At 44.9% G+C, this 16,219-nt stretch overlaps 1 protein-coding gene across 1 annotated transcript; it reads left to right on the forward strand.

Annotated features, from left to right (window-relative positions):
- Nucleotides 1-1,483: 1,483 nt before the first annotated feature.
- On the forward strand, nt 1,484-3,327 carry LOC127296609 (probable N-acetyltransferase HLS1-like). Its single transcript, XM_051326767.2, has 3 exons — nt 1,484-1,761; nt 1,959-2,110; nt 2,243-3,327. Exons 1-3 carry the CDS (start codon nt 1,591-1,593, stop codon nt 3,084-3,086), a joined length of 1,167 nt encoding a protein of 388 aa, XP_051182727.1. The 5' UTR covers nt 1,484-1,590; the 3' UTR covers nt 3,087-3,327.
- Nucleotides 3,328-16,219: the final 12,892 nt, after the last annotated feature.

A 16,219-nucleotide genomic window follows, 5' to 3' on the forward strand; every position in this document is an offset into this window, starting at 1 on the left:
CACATAAGAAGTACGGGGAGCACTTTCCAAAAAACAAGGAGGGAATTTCTCCAATGACTGGAGCTCTCACATAGGAGACGACGTGATTGGTGGTATTAGCGGCGGCACGCAGTGTGGCGCACGATCGTGTCCTAGCATTAGCACTCAACGACTGCGTGAACGGGGACACTCCATTGTGTCACTATGTGTGGAAGAGTCAGGAGGAACATGGTTACATCTCGACTACGATAGATGGCTAGAGGCAGAGGGTTGTGCGCGAAGGAGCGTCCGATTGGGATCAAGTAGGATGTGCACAAAGGGGTCGAGTGGGTTGAGGATTGGGCTAACGTGTGGGTTCCAATACGCTAGGCAGGACAAAACGGTACCAAGGAGAAGGTCATGGAAGAAACGAAGGGTGTGGAAAGTTTTTGACAAATATGGAGGAAATTAAGGGTGTCGTTGGATTCCATTTTTTTGTTGGTAACGGTAAGCGAGAACTCGGAGAAAACGTTATCTTTACTTGGAGACGCCATTATGCGTGAGTATTCGAGGGAGGGGCTAAACTTAATTGTGACAATGGTTTAGAGAAAAAATTAAATATACCTATTCATTTCATTTTTTGTAAAGAAGCTAATTAATCAGGAGATAGCCATCTCTGCGTTGGCATATACATTAATCGACAAAACAAAGGATGAATCACATGAGAAATCTACAAGTTGGCTGGTTGTACAGCTCGCGAAGATCGATTCCAACTTTGCTGGATAAATTTAACTATTTGAGAGTTGGGATTAGGGAGCGATGGCAATATTTGCCTTGTGGTACGACAGGCTCAGAAAATATTTCCACTAGGACTTGCATGTACGTCACATAGCAAAACTGGCCGTTGTTAGTGTTGTAACGCCACTAAAAAGCAAGGTCTTTTGTGAGCGCCGAAAGAGCACAAACCGAACCATGTAAAACCAGGTGTAAAGGGGCAGTTTTTTTCCCCACTATCCAAATCCAAAGACCATAATTTTACAGAGCCTTAATGGCGCAGTTAATTGCTCCCACGCATAGCAGCGACCCAATGATATATGCTCCACTCCCCGTCGCGGCCGGGCGGCGCTTCATCAATTCTTTTAACGTAGTAGGGCTAAATTTCAGGGGAATTCAAAGGGCAAAATTAAACCGCCAAACCCTTTCTTTGGATTAATTTGGACCTCTTCTTTTCTCTCTGCATATCATATGCCTCTTGCCGATCGAAACGACTGTTATCCAAGCACGACCTTTTTCTGTACGTGGAGCTGCCCCACACGTGATTCAGGAGAGATCGAACGGTCTGGGCGTGAGTTATAGCTTTTAACCCCTGAATTCCTCGAAAGCTTTATGTCAAAAAGAAAGAATCCTGGGTCGCTTCAATTCTGGTGCGAGGAGGCGAAGTTCAAGGGATTTGATTATTTGTATTTACAAACAGGTCCCTTAGCTAGGCGTATGTTTTGGCCGTTTATATATAGGCGCGCTAACCGCCATGGCCGCCCACTTTCTCCTCCTTCCCGGCCCCGGGAGCACAGAGCTAGTGCAACCAGGTACACTAGGAGCAGTAGGGATACGGTTACCATCCAGCGAGGCCTCATGGGAGACGGCAAGGTGGAGATCCGGGAGTATGACCCGTCGGACCGCGCCGGCACCGAGGCCGTCGACGGAGAGTGCGAGCTCGGCCAGCCCGGCGGGATGTCCCTCCACGCCGACCTGCTCGGCGACCCCCTTGCCCGCATTCGACACTCGCCGGCGTTCGTCATGCTGGTAGGTGTATACTGTGGACCTGTGTTCCTATGTACTGCCGCATCAATCGGTGGAGAGATGCAACGGCCGTGCCGCTCGCTGCTTACAGTTACCCGTCGCGAAGAGCAAGCAGCGAGCTGATTTGGATCGTTTGATTTCTCCTGCTGCTGGTAGTGGGTTGCTTTAATCACTGAACTGTTTTGATTTGGACATGGAAGGTAGCTGAAACGTCTGTCCCTGGCGGGCGGCGGATCGTCGGCGTCATCCGCGGCACGGTCAAGTCCGTCGCCACCGGCAAGAGCTGCCCAGGCGCCCCAGCCCTCGCCAGCGTCGGCTACATTCTCGGCCTCCGCGTCTCGCCTTCCCACAGGTAACAATTCAATCCATCTTTTCCTCGTCCGTGACAATTGCGCGCCTACGCGCGTGCACTGTAGCATTGAATCGGCGCGTGCCGGCGTGCCCAAGAAACTAATGGAGACGCGTGATCGATCGGTGCATGCAGGAGGAAGGGCATCGCGCTGAGCCTGGTGCGGCACCTCGAGCGATGGTTCTCGCTCATGGGCGCCGAGTACGCCTACATGGCCACGGACAAGTCCAACGAGCCGTCGGTCCGCCTCTTCACGGCGCGGTGCGGCTACTCCAAGTTCCGGACGCCGTCGCTCCTCGTGCACCCCGTGCACGCGCACCGCCTCCGGGCGCCGCGCCGCGCCAGAATTTTCCCCCTGGACGCGCGCGAGGCCGAGCTGCTGTACCGCCGCCGGTTCGCGCATGTCGAGTTCTTCCCGGACGACATCAGCGCCGTCCTCGGAAACAAGCTCTCCCTGGGCACCTTCCTCGCCGTCGTTGACCACGGGTACCAGTGGCACGGGGTCGAGCAATTCCTGGCGTCGCCGCCCGCGTCGTGGGCGGTGGCGAGCCTGTGGGACTGCGGCGGCGTGTTCCGCCTGGAGATGCGCGGCGCGTCGCTCCTCCGCCGAGCCGCAGCGGCCGCGAGCAGGGCGCTGGACCGCGCGGCCAAGTGGATGCGCGTGCCGTCAGTCCCTGACTTCTTCCGCTCGTTCGCCGGCTGGTTCGCGTACGGCCTAGGCGGCGAGGGCGCCGACGCACCGGTGGCCGCGGAGGCGCTGTTCGCGACGTTCGTGAACATGGCGCGCGGCAGGGCGGCAGCCGTGGCAGTAGAGGTGGCCGCCCTCGACCCGCTCCGCCTCCGGTTGCCGCACTGGCGAAGCTTGTCGTGCCCGGAGGATCTGTGGTGCATGAAGCAGCTGCGAGGCAGCACCGACGGCTGGGATTGGGCCAAGTCAGCACCTGGGCTGTCCATCTTCGTGGACCCCAGAGAGGTGTGATTGACTCGGTAGCGACCGTAACTAGACCAGCTAGAGCTAGGGGTTTAGCTTGGATTTAGCAATTTCTTTTCTATGGTTAGTTTTGGTAGTCCAGATTTTGTAGGACTCTTTTTTTAGGTTGTAGAAACCGTTGGAGGCTGTGAACCGATCGATCGATCCGTCGAATCGACGAGAAAGAGATGCGACAGAGACGGCGAAAGCATGTTCAATGAGATATTGTCAAGCAGTTACTAGATGCTAATCTGAGAGTAATGCGCAAATTATAGCGGAGCCAAATACCTACCGGCGAGTTTTCCGCGGTTGATATTTTGTTAAGACCTAATTTTAAATCCGCCTTAAGTTAGTGTTTCTTTTACTCATCAGGATGGGGCGGTCTGTCAGTTAAATTTGCTACTACCTACAAGCAGCAATAACAAAATGAAAAAGAAGTGAGCCTCTCTTAGTTGGTTTGGAAAATAGGTGTACAACCTAGCTAGCCAGGTTTGAGTCGCCACGAATGTCAAATTAAGTTCTTGTTATTTATATACAAAAATTAATGTAGTAGCTTTCTCTACCTCATTCCTATCAAAAATAAAAGTAATAAACAATGTAAGCCCAAAGCGATAAAACCTATTTTAGGAGATTAAAATTACAAGTCTCTAAATTAAACGTCGATGAAGTGTCTAATCGCCATGCTCGAGTTGGCTCGACAAATAAAAGCCGTTAGGATAACTACGTTGGTGACAGTGTTGCGCCATCGCTTTTTTCTCCTCGTGCGGCATATCGATCCGCCGCATGCTCTCGTACGTGGCACCTAAATTGAAACGCATCGGTACACTAATAGACATCACAAAATTTACTGTTGTGATACATATAAGTGCGGCATGTAATTGTGCAGTCTTTGTAGATATTTTACGGCATCTAAATTATTCACATTCAATAGTCCATAATCAAGCTCATTCTGATAGTAATTCCATTTTATTAAGATATAATTTTTCATTAACATTTCAAAAATAAAATTCTTACACTTTTGCTGATTAGTGCTCGTCTGTACTAATCTTAAGATAGTACACTAATTAGAAGAGGGATTCATACCCTCTTTGTTCTCCCAGCCTAAACTAATTGCAGTTTAGTTCAAATCTTGGTTGTAGATGGTGAATAGGCTTCATCCTCCACCGATGTCTTTGAGCATCTCTTCATTTGGCGGCGGGTTGCACGGAGCGAGTACATCATGGCGGATGTGCAACTTCTGCGCGGTGGATCTGATAGAAACATAGCGTGATCAAAGAATAGGAAGAAGAACGACATGAAAAGCGATTTGTACATGGGATGCAGCCCTCGGTGTAGCCCTATACGCCGAGGGTCCATAGACGACGGCCACCATCGGCGTATAGGGCTATGCCGAGGGCTCGGGACCGTCAGCGTAGAGCGCCATTCCTGTAGTGAACATTCAAGAAAGACTTGGCCAAGCTGTAGTCTTCTTCCATATGATTTTGGGATTTGGGCGAGCCTAATCAATGCGGATTTGGGATCACGATCTAGGATTAGTGGTTCAACATTTTGGAGTACGACAGCCGTGCAGTGAGGACTTGGGACTTAGAAGTGGGGTAACTGTTACACTTATATCTGGGAGTGGGGAGTGTTGGATAATTATGCACAATTTTCATGATTAATTCCAGAATATTAAGCATGACAACGAAAACTACTAACATGTGAAACTCAAACATACTAGATGCATTAATCAACATGAATAGTAGTAGGGTAAACAATACAACATCCATCGCTAACCAGATTGAGATATGCCGCACGTACCGCTCTGGTGGTGGTGGTGGTATAGTAGTCGCCGATGCATCAGTAATGTTGTTGATGACAGCGTTGTTGACGACGGGTCGAAGTAGACGGTGTTGAAGACGACGGTAGGCAGCACCGCACGACTTAGACGGAAGACGACCAGCGATGAAGAGCTTGAGCAGTCGCACAAAGCGCTTCCCAAAAACCTTATTCGCCCTCTCATGTATAGGATCACGAAGGCGAGCGGTTCCGGAGACCTGCTCTCCCGTGCGCCGGTGCACGCCGGTGAGCGGGATGGAGTACACTACGATGGTGGTGCAAGCAGAGGGATGTGGCAAAACCCTAACTCGTGTATCAGATGTGTTTCTTCGGTAGCCGGGCAAGAGATTATATAGGATCAGGAAATCCTAGGCAGCATGGGCCACACCCACGTCGCACGCACGTTTCGAGTCGGTTACAGATGACCCATGGTCCGGGAGCGACCTGAACCGACTAACTGTGACGCGTCCGTCTAGTACTCTGTTCGTTTTCCTGAACTACAAAAAGAAAGGAAAGTCTCGGCTCAAGTCTCAATCCACTCACTACGAGCGTGGCGCGTCGTGACGTGTCGTGTCGAGTCGAGCGAGGAGGAGGAGGAGCATGCGTGTACCACTCCTTTTCTCACACACTTACTAGTGGTGGAACAACCCACCTTATATGTGGTCTAACTTCCTCCCAACTTTCCATGCGGGACTAAACTTCCCACCTATTGCCACTTGTGACGCCCCGGAATCGGTACCACATGAAGTGGAAGAAAACAAAAGAAAGAGAGGGGGAAGGTGTCCAGTGGGTGCGCCATGGTGCCTGATGACCCACAAGTATAGGGGATCGCAACAGTCTTCGAGGGAAGTAAAACCCAATTTATTGATTCGACACAAGGGGAGACAAAGAATACTTGAAAGCCTTAACAGCGGAGTTGTCAATTCAGCTGCACCTGGAAACAGACTTGCTCGCAAGAGTTTATCAGTAGTAACAGTTTTATGGTAGTAACAGTAGTGAAATAACAGCAGCAGAGTAACAAAGATAGCAGTAGTGATTATAGTAAACAGTAGGATTAAAATACTATAGGCACAGGGATGGATGAACGGGCGTTGCATGGATGAGAGAAACTCATGTAACAATCAAAGCAGGGCATTTGCAGATAATAATAAAACGGTATCCAAGTACTAATCAATCAATAGGCATATGTTCCATATTTAGTCGTACGTGCTCGCAATGAGAAACTTGCACAACATCTTTTGTCCTACCAGCCGGTGGCAGCCGGGCCTCTAGGGAATCTACTGGATATTAAGGTACTCCTTTTAATAGAGTACCGGAGCAAAGCATTAACACTCCGTGAACACATGTGATCCTCACATCACCGCCTTCCCCTCCGGTTGTCCCAATTTCTGTCACTTTGGGGCCTCGGGTTCCGGACAGCAACATGTGTATACAACTTGCAGGTAAGATTGTAAACAACGAATATCTTCATGAATCAATAACATGTTCAGATCTGAGATCATGGCACTCGGGCCCTAGTGACAAGCATTAAGCATAACAAGTTGCAACAATATCATAAAAGTAACATCTACGGATACTAGGCACCATGCCCTAACAATCTTATGACTATTACATGACCAATCTCATCCAATCCCTACCATCCCCTTCAGCCTACAGCGGGGGAATTACTCACACATGGATGGGGAAAACATGGCTGGTCGATGGAGAGGCGTCGGTGATGATGATGGCGATGATCTCCTCCAATTCCCCGTCCCGACGAGGTGCCAGAACGGAGTTTCTGGTCCCGAGACGGAGTTTCGCGATGGTGGCGGCGTACTGGATGGTTTCTGGCGACTTCGACTTCTCCCCGTGCGTTTTTAGGTCGAAGGCGTTAAGTAGTCCAAAGGAGGGCGTCGGAGGCCAGCCGAGGGGGCCACACGCTAGGGCCGCGCGCCCCCCTCCTGGGCCGCGCCGGCCTAGTGTGTGGGGCCCTCGGGCCTCCACCTGGCTTGCCCTTCTGGCTCCGTCAATCTTTTGGAAAAATAAGACCTTTCGCATAAATTCCGAGGATTTTCCTGAAAGTTGGATTTCTGCACAAAAACGAGACACCAGAACAGTTCTGCTGAAAACAGCGTTAGTCCGTGTTAGTTGTATCCAAAATACACAAATTAGAGGCAAAACAATAGCAAAAGTGTTCGGGAAAGTAGATACGTTTTGGACGTATCAACTCCCCCCAAGCTTAGCTTATTGCTTGTCCTCAAGCAATTCAGTTAACTACTGAGTGCGATAAAAGAACTTTCACGAACATATTTGTTCATATGATGTAAATATTCTCATGATATGGTAAGTACTTAAGCAATTCATACTAAGATACATGCAAATAAAATCATCTAATAGCTATGTCAATCATGGAAAAGGTACCAACAAATTAATAATGAGCATCATGAATCATGTCTATCAGCAGGATTGCAATGTTCATAAAAGGATATGATAAAGTGGTATCTCGCTTGCCCGTATTTGTACAGCAAAACATAAATGCTTGGGCACCTTTGAGGTTCATGGAAAGAATGGAAGTGGAGATTTATCAAAGATAAAAGCATCAAAGTTATACCACAATTAATCACATTTTGGGACAAGCATATTACACTAAGAATGACAGTTGTGCTCTCAAGAAAGTGCTCAAAGAAAGGATGGAGACTCAATGTAAAAGTAAAAGATTGACCCTTCGCAGAGGAAAGCAGGGATTAACATGTGCTAGAGCTTTGCATTTTTCTAAAGACAGAAGTAAAATGATTTTGAGAGGTGTTTGTTGTTGTCAACGAATGGTAATGGGTACTCTAACTACCTCATCAACCGGACTTCCAAGAGCGGCTCCCATGAAATTTTATTTTTGGGTGGCACTCCTTCCAACCTTGCTTTCACAAACCATGGCTAACCGAATCCTCGGGTGCCGACCAACAATCTCATACCATGAAGGAGTGCCTTTTTATTTAAGTTTTATTTAGATGACACTCCTCCCCACCTTTGCTTTCTCAAGCCATGGCTAACCGAATCCTCGGGTGCCGACCAACAATCACATACCATAGAGGAGTGTCTATTTTTAAATTTATGAAAGTTAGTTAATTGGGGCTGGGAACCCCGTTGCCAGCTCTTTTTGCAAAGTTATTGGATAAGCGGACGTGCCACTAGTCCATTGGTGAAAGTCCGTCCGGAGTAAATGACAAGATCGAAAGATAAAAACCACATACTTCCTCATGAGCTATAAAACATTAACACAAATTGTGAAGCATTTCGAAGGTTTTAAAGGTAGCACATGAGAATTTACTTGGAATGGTTTGAAATGCCATGCATAGGTATTTATGGTGGACACTTTGGAATAACTTAGTTTTCAGGGGTTTGGAAGCACGAGCAGCGTTCCCGCTCAGTACAAGTGAAGGCTAGCAATAGACTGGGAAGCGACAATCAAGAGAGCAGTAACTGTCATAATCATGCTTGCGGCAAAATAAATTAACAGAGGCATAAAAGTGATACAAGAACTCTGAGGCAAAATAAATCATCGAGGCTTAATTGACTTTTGTTCAGTCATATACATGCGTGAGCATGTGCCAAGTTGATTCAAGTGGATTATTCAGAGGATGATACCACAATGTCATATCTATCTATGAATAAAGCAATGCAAGCAAATATTTATGACATGCTACTCATATTAATAAATTGGAACTAAACATGAGAGACCATGAACTACTAGGCTTTCGTAAATGACATATACCTCACATGAACCAACTAAGCACGCTCACATGGATGAGTATATGTACAAAAATGAAAACAAATAGAGTTCATACCAGCCTCTCACCACAGTCAGATTGTTGTAGATCGTCATTATTGCCTTTTCACTTGTGTAGCTTGAATAATATGGAATGGAAGCACGCTCCAGCCACCGAAAACCATTGAACTCCATAATGAACTTTACAAAACCAAAGAATAACAGCAAATATTTTTGGTGTTTTCGAATTAGAAACAAGAACAAAAGGAAACAAGCAAACAAAGCAAAATCTTTTTGGGTTTTCTTATAGCAAACCAACGATAACAAATAAAGTAAAATGAAAGCAAGAAACCAAAGTAAACAAATGGTAAAGAGAAACGACAGAAATATTTTTGGTCTTTTTGTGTTTTAGGAAAGAAACAAAACAAAAACAAGAGAATGAAAACTAGAAGAAACACAGAAAAGCAGGGTGGCAGAAATCTGCCAAAACCTGACAGCAGTACAGAAATCGATTTTTACAAAAATCTTCCGTTGCTCAGTTCGAAAAGTGTTCAACTAATTAAAGTTAGGTAACAACCTGGGGAACATGCACAAAAATTTGCAACTCAAAATAACGTTCTGGTTGTGCGCACTAATTTTTTTAGTAACAGCCCAGAATCTGTTTGCAGGCAGCACTTCCCCAAATATCATCTTCCTCTTATTAGAAAACCACTTCAAGAAGCTAAACAAGTATATACAAGTATCCGGCAACCATAATATGCAAAGAATGAGTGATGCCGGTATACCTCCTCCCAAGCTTAGGCTTTTGGCCTAAGTGGAGATCAATCCCATGGTGCCCATGAAGTAGCACCTCCGTAGTACGACGAAGATGGATCATATTCCGGGTATGTGCTGGAAGAAGCACCCGGATAAGTGACGGTGTAGTCGTAGGAGGGCTCGGCGTCCTCGGAGTCGTGCTGCTGGTGGAAGCCTTGTATCTTCAGTTGCTCATCCACCTCCTCCTTAGAGCGCGACCATGGTTTCCTGTCAACACTGAACAAATCTGGCTGTGGCAATGGAACTTCCCTCTCTTCCCCGTTAGCAAACAACATTCTATAGACAATATTATCTGAACTAGAGTCGGTTGTGACAAATTGATGACTCTTCATAGCAGCAATATCAAGCCTTATAGGAGTTAATTTCACATCAGTAGGGTCAAGAGGAAGTTCTAGATATGCTAAAATGTGTGATGCAATAATTCCTCCAAATATAGGTCCCTTGTTAGACAAGCGGCGAGCAACAAGAGCACCAAGATGATAAGGCGTGTCCCCAGTGAGTGCAGCAATTAAGAAAGCAAGATGATAGCTAGATATATTACTAGTGTTCTCCCTACCAAGAATGCTAGTAGCAATGTAATAAGCAAAATACTTAATGGCGGGGAGTTGAATGTTTCTTATCTTGCCACGCTGAATGGTGCGACAATCATCATTGGTGATTCCTCGATAGAGCTCCAGCAATTCCTTGGGGTTGTCCTCAATCTTCTTTGCTGTTCCTACAGGGGCAATATCCAATGCAGCACAAAAATCTTCCAACTTCATAGTAATAGGTTTACCATAGATCTTGAATGCAACTGTCGGGCGAAAGTGCTTGTTGTTGAACTTGAAGCTCTCCACAAAGATTTTAGTGAGCGTGTAGTATTGCTCACTCTCATCTCCCATGTAGATGGTTAAGCCTGCCTTACCGACGAGGGTCAAGAAATCATCCAACAAACCTGCATTTCTCAAAAAGTCATAACATGGGAAGGATGAAGCGTTAGGGACTCCATTGTCCTCTTCGGGTGCGAAGCTTGGTGCGATGAGGTCCTCATTATAGGATTGCCTGAATTGGGTGGATGACCTTGAGGGCATCCCCGTGCTGGTTGTCTCTCTTTCAAACACTTCTCCGAAGTTGTGGTTATCCATCTTCCTTTTCTGAAATTTTTCAACAAACATTATAAAATTTGATTTGGTGACATATAATTGAGGGAAACTACCATAGGAACTTGCTGGAGTACTAAACATGCATCAAAACTAATTCTTACAACTTAGAACAGGCATGCAAGCTCACTAAACATGTTACCTACAGCAGCAAAATATTCAAGATATGCTCAACCAAACAAAATTCTATTTGGATAATCGGAGGAGTCACATACCGGAGAGCAGATGTGCCAAATTTCAGACATAAATCTGGGCTGAGCAAAGAGATCGAGAAATCTTGAGCTCTTGAGCAGAAACGCGAGTGAGAGAAAATGAGTACGAGTTTTTTCGGGAGAGAGAGTGCAATGAGTGAAAGAGATGAAGAAATGGGGCAAGGAGGGCCCACACAACAGGGTGGCGCGCCCCCCTTGCTGGCCGCGCTGGCCTGTGGGGTGCCCCACTGGTCATCCCCAGGTGTTCCCAGGTGCCTCGTCGAAAAATAGGACCAATGGTATAATTTTTGCGAATTTTTGAAAACTTTGAAAAATGCACATTTCTGGGTGTTAAATTTATTATTACTAGGCAGAAAAAGATTTTGAAATCTCTAATTAACTAAAGAACTTTGCAAAACAAAAGTGCTACAGCAAGTAGATCAAGTGGAGGAAGAAAGAAATGTTGTTTAGCTCTTCTATGCATATAAAATGAATTTGTTAACAAGGGTGATCAAGTCTTGCCACCAAATAAATTTTACATAACATAAGAAGAATTAAACCTCAAATCAATCATGTTACCTTGAATTGTATTGACATTGATCCAATCATAATATTTTGATATCCTTGTTCAGGCTCATATATAGGACAATCACTGGTTCCCACTTTGATAGTTCTCACATTAGAAATTGTATTAACTCCACATGCTTTCTCAATCCTCTTGGGAAAATAAACTGTATGCTCCTTGTCATCAACATTGAAAGTAACTTTTCCTTTATTGCAATTAATAACAGCCCCTGCGGTGTTAAGAAAAGGTCTCCCAAGAATAATAGACATATTATCATCTTCAGGCATTTCTAACACAACAAAATCAGTTAATATCAAGCAGTTATTAGTAACTTGAACAGGAACATCCTCACATATACCAACAGGAATAGCAGTAGATTTATCAGCCATTTGCAAAGATATATCAGTTGGTATCAACATATCTAAATAAAGTCTCTTATAGAGAAAGAAAGGCATAACACTAACACCCGCTCCCAAATCACATAGAGCAGTTCTAACATAATTATTCTTAATAGAACAAGGAATAGTCGGTATACCTGGGTCGCCAAGCTTCTTTGGAACCTTACCATTGAAAGAATAATTAGCAAGCATAGTGGAAATCTCCTCATTAGGAATTTTCCTTTTGTTAGAGACAATATCTTTCATATACTTTGAATAAGGAGACAATTTAATAGCATCAGTCAAAGGGATTTGCAGGAAAATAAAGGTTTCATCCAATCACAAAATTTATTATAGTGTTCTTCTTCCTTTGATTTTAGTTTCTTAGCAGGAAAAGGCATTTGCTTTTGAACCCAAGGTTCTCTTTCATTACCATGTTTCTTAGCAATAAAATCTTCTTTAGTATACTTTTTATTTTTAACATGCTTTTCAGGTTCATCTCCAACCTCTTCTTTATCAGAAGCATCATTCTTATCGTTATCTTTATCATGTTCATTACCACTTTCAGTTTCAGCATCAGAAATGGAAATACTATTAGGATCATTAACAGGCTCAGAGGATTCTACAACAGTTTTATGTTTCTTTTTCTTTTTCTTAGATGGAGCACTAGTTTCAGTTCATTGAGAATCTTGTTCAACTCTTTTGGGATGCCCTTCAGGATATAGAGGATCCTGAGTAGAAACACCGCCTCTAGTTGTTACTTCATAAGCGTGTTTTTCTTTAGAATTATTTTTTAACAAGTCATTTTGCACTTTAGTGAGTTGATCAATTTGAGTTTGAACCATATGAAAGTGTTTAACAAGCATCTTAACATCATTGGAGGTTCTCTCCACAATACCATGCAATTCACTAATAGCTCGAGAGTTTTCCATTAAATGATTCTCTACTCTCATATTAAAATTTTCTTGCTTAACAATATAATTATCAAACTCATCTAAGCATTGAGCAGGAGGTTTTGAATATGGAATATCTTCCCTAGTAAAGCGTTCAAGAGAGTGTACCTCAACCATGGATGAAGGGGGAGTTATCTTACATAAATCTTCTATAGGAGGTAAATTCTTCACATCTTCAGGTTTAATACCCTTCTCCTTAAGAGACTTCTTAGCTTCCCTCATATCTTCATCATTTAATTTAATCATACCCCTCTTCTTCAGTATCGGTGTCGGGGTTGGTTCAGGTGTAGACCAATCATCATGATTCCGGCCTATTTTAGCCAATAATTCTTCAGCTTAAATGCAGAGTTCTTTTCTGAAAACACAACCAGCACAACTATCCAGGTATGCCCTAGACTCAATGGTTAGTCCACTATAAAATATATCAAGTAAATCATGCTTTTCCAAATCATGTTCAGGCCGAGCTCTAATAAGAGAGCAAAATCTCGCCCAAGCCTCAGGCAATTTCTCTCCATCTTCCTGGTCAAAATTATAAATTCTCTGCAAAGCAATATGTTGAGCACTAGCAGGAAAGTATTTCCGGAAGAAAATATCAAGCAATTCTTTTGGACTATTAATAGAATCAGGTGGCAAACTGTTATACCAAGTTTTAGCGTCATCCTTTAATGAGAATGGAAAGATTTTAGCAACAAAGTAAGTACGCTTCTTAACATCATCAGAAAACAAGCTACTCAGAGTAGATAGCTCAATCATGTGTTCTACAACACTTTCTTTTTCAGTACCACAAAAGGGTGTTTTCTCAACAATAGCTATATGAGATAGATCAAGAGAAAAATCATAATCTTTATCCTTAATGTTTATAGGAGATGTGGCAAATTTAGGATCAGGAGACAGTTTATATCTAACAGTATGTTCTGCAAGCAACTTTTTAATTTTACTTGCATCAGTAGTAGCATTGCATTTTTCAATAAAATCATCATCAAGTTCCACATAATCTTCATCAAGATCATCACTAGAGTATTCAACAGACTCAGGTGAATTAACAGGTGTAACAGCATTTTCATTAGGAGTTTCAGTATTTTCAATTTGTCTAGACCTAGCAATTGTAGCATCTAGAAAAGATCCTAACGAACCATCATTATCAAGCACAGCAGAAGCATCATCAAAATTATAAGAGGAATTTTCAGATTCAGCAGAAGTACCAGCATGTGAAGCTTGTGGTGGTGAAACAAGTTTATCTATCACAGTTGGTGAATCAAGAGCAGCAGAGGTACTCAGATTTGTACCTTTTCTTGTAGTGGATGGTAATATGGTGACCTTAGTATCGCGAGGTTTACCCATGATGGAGAATTTGCAGCGAACAATATCAATCCAAGTGAACTTCCAAATAAAGCTATGCTCCCCGGCAACGGCGCCAGAAAATAGTCTTGATGACCCACAAGTATAGGGGATCGCAACAGTCTTCGAAGGAAGTAAACCCCAATTTATTGATTCGACACAAGGGGAGACAAAGAATACTTGAAAGCCTTAACAGCGGAGTTGTCAATTCAGCTGCACCTGGAAACAGACTTGCTCACAAGAGTTTATCAGTAGTAACAGTTTTATAGTAGTAACAGTAGTGAAATAACAGCAGCAGAGTAACAAAGACAGCAGTAGTGATTATAGTAAACATCATGATTAAAATACTGTAGGCACAGGGATGGATGAACGGGCGTTGCATGGATGAGAGAAACTCATGTAACAATCAAAGCAGGGCATTTGCAGATAATAATAAAACGGTATCCAAGTACTAATCAATCAATAGGCATGTGTTCCATATTTAGTCGTACGTGCTCGCAATGAGAAACTTGCACAACATCTTTTGTCCTACCAGCCGGTGGCAGCCGGGCCTCTAGGGAATCTACTGGATATTAAGGTACTCCTTTTAATAGAGTACCGGAGCAAAGCATTAACACTCCGTGAACACATGTGATCCTCACATCACCGCCTTCCCCTCCGGTTGTCCCAATTTCTGTCACTTTGGGGCCTCGGGTTCCGGACAGCAACATGTGTATACAACTTGCAGGTAAGATCGTAAACAACGAATATCTTCATGAATCAATAACATGTTCAGATCTGAGATCATGGCACTCGGGCCCTAGTGACAAGCATTAAGCATAACAAGTTGCAACAATATCATAAAAGTAACATCTACGGATACTAGGCACCATGCCCTAACAATCTTATGACTATTACATGACCAATCTCATCCAATCCCTACCATCCCCTTCAGCCTACAGCGGGGGAATTACTCACACATGGATGGGGGAAACATGGATGGTCGATGGAGAGGCGTCGGTGATGATGATGGCGATGATCTCCTCCAATTCCCCATCCCGGCGAGGTGCCAGAACGGAGTTTCTGGTCCCGAGACGGAGTTTCGCGATGGTGGCGGCGTACTGGAAGGTTTCTGGCGACTTCGACTTCTCCCCGTGCGTTTTTAGGTCGAAGGCGTTAAGTAGTCCAAAGGAGGGCGTCGGAGGCCAGCCGAGGGGGCCACACGCTAGGGCCGCGCGCCCCCCTCCTGGGCCGCGCCGGCCTAGTGTGTGGGGCCCTCGGGCCTCCACCTGGCTTGCCCTTCTGGCTCCGTCAATCTTTTGGAAAAATAAGACCTTTCGCATAAATTCCGAGGATTTTCCTGAAAGTTGGATTTCTGCACAAAAACGAGACACCAGAACAGTTCTGCTGAAAACAGCGTTAGTCCGTGTTAGTTGTATCCAAAATACACAAATTAGAGGCAAAACAATAGCAAAAGTGTTCGGGAAAGTAGATACGTTTTGGACGTATTAGTGCCCTGAAGCTCAAATTGTAGCTGGCGGACACAAGGGAAGCATGGTTTCGTCGAAATCGGAGGAATTCGTCGGCGGCCGTGGAGGATGTCAGAGAAGAGGGCGCCGCGTACGAGGATCCTCCGTTCGATTCCGGGCACAAGGAGAAAGAGGGGAACGATGCGGTTTAGGACGTGGTCTCAGAACGTCAAGGGAGGCTCTGGGTCATCGATGCCATGGTGGTGTGTGAGGGTGCTCACCCGGAAGCTTACCGAGAAAAGAAAGAGGGGGGATGGCGGCACGAGGAAGAGGGAGAAAGGCAGCTAGGGTTTCCAGGGTCTCGGGTTGGGGATTAAAGGGGAGAGGGAGCAGGTGAGATGCGGTGGTGGCCACGGGTGTGCAGTGACGGGAGAGCTCACGCCTCTCTCGTGTCCAGGGAAGACGACAAGGGAAAAACGGAGGGGCGAAGCGTTACGGGTTGGAAAGAGGTGGCCTCAGGCCAGAGGAAGAAAAGAGGTGGGCTCACTGCTGGGTGGAGATGGGCTGGAAAGGGAGAACAACATGGCCTGGCTCGGGCCGGGCTACTATGGGAGAGAGGGAAGAACTGGCCCAGAGGTTTTAGGGTTTTATTTTTAAAATCCTTTTCCTTTTCTTTGCTGATTTGAAAACTGCTTTTCAACTGAGGTTTAAATTCAACTGAATTCAAACATAGAGGGGGATAAGAGAAACAAAAT

Source organism: Lolium perenne, chromosome 4 (assembly GCF_019359855.2).
Source record: "Lolium perenne isolate Kyuss_39 chromosome 4, Kyuss_2.0, whole genome shotgun sequence".
Lineage (NCBI taxonomy): Eukaryota > Viridiplantae > Streptophyta > Magnoliopsida > Poales > Poaceae > Lolium > Lolium perenne.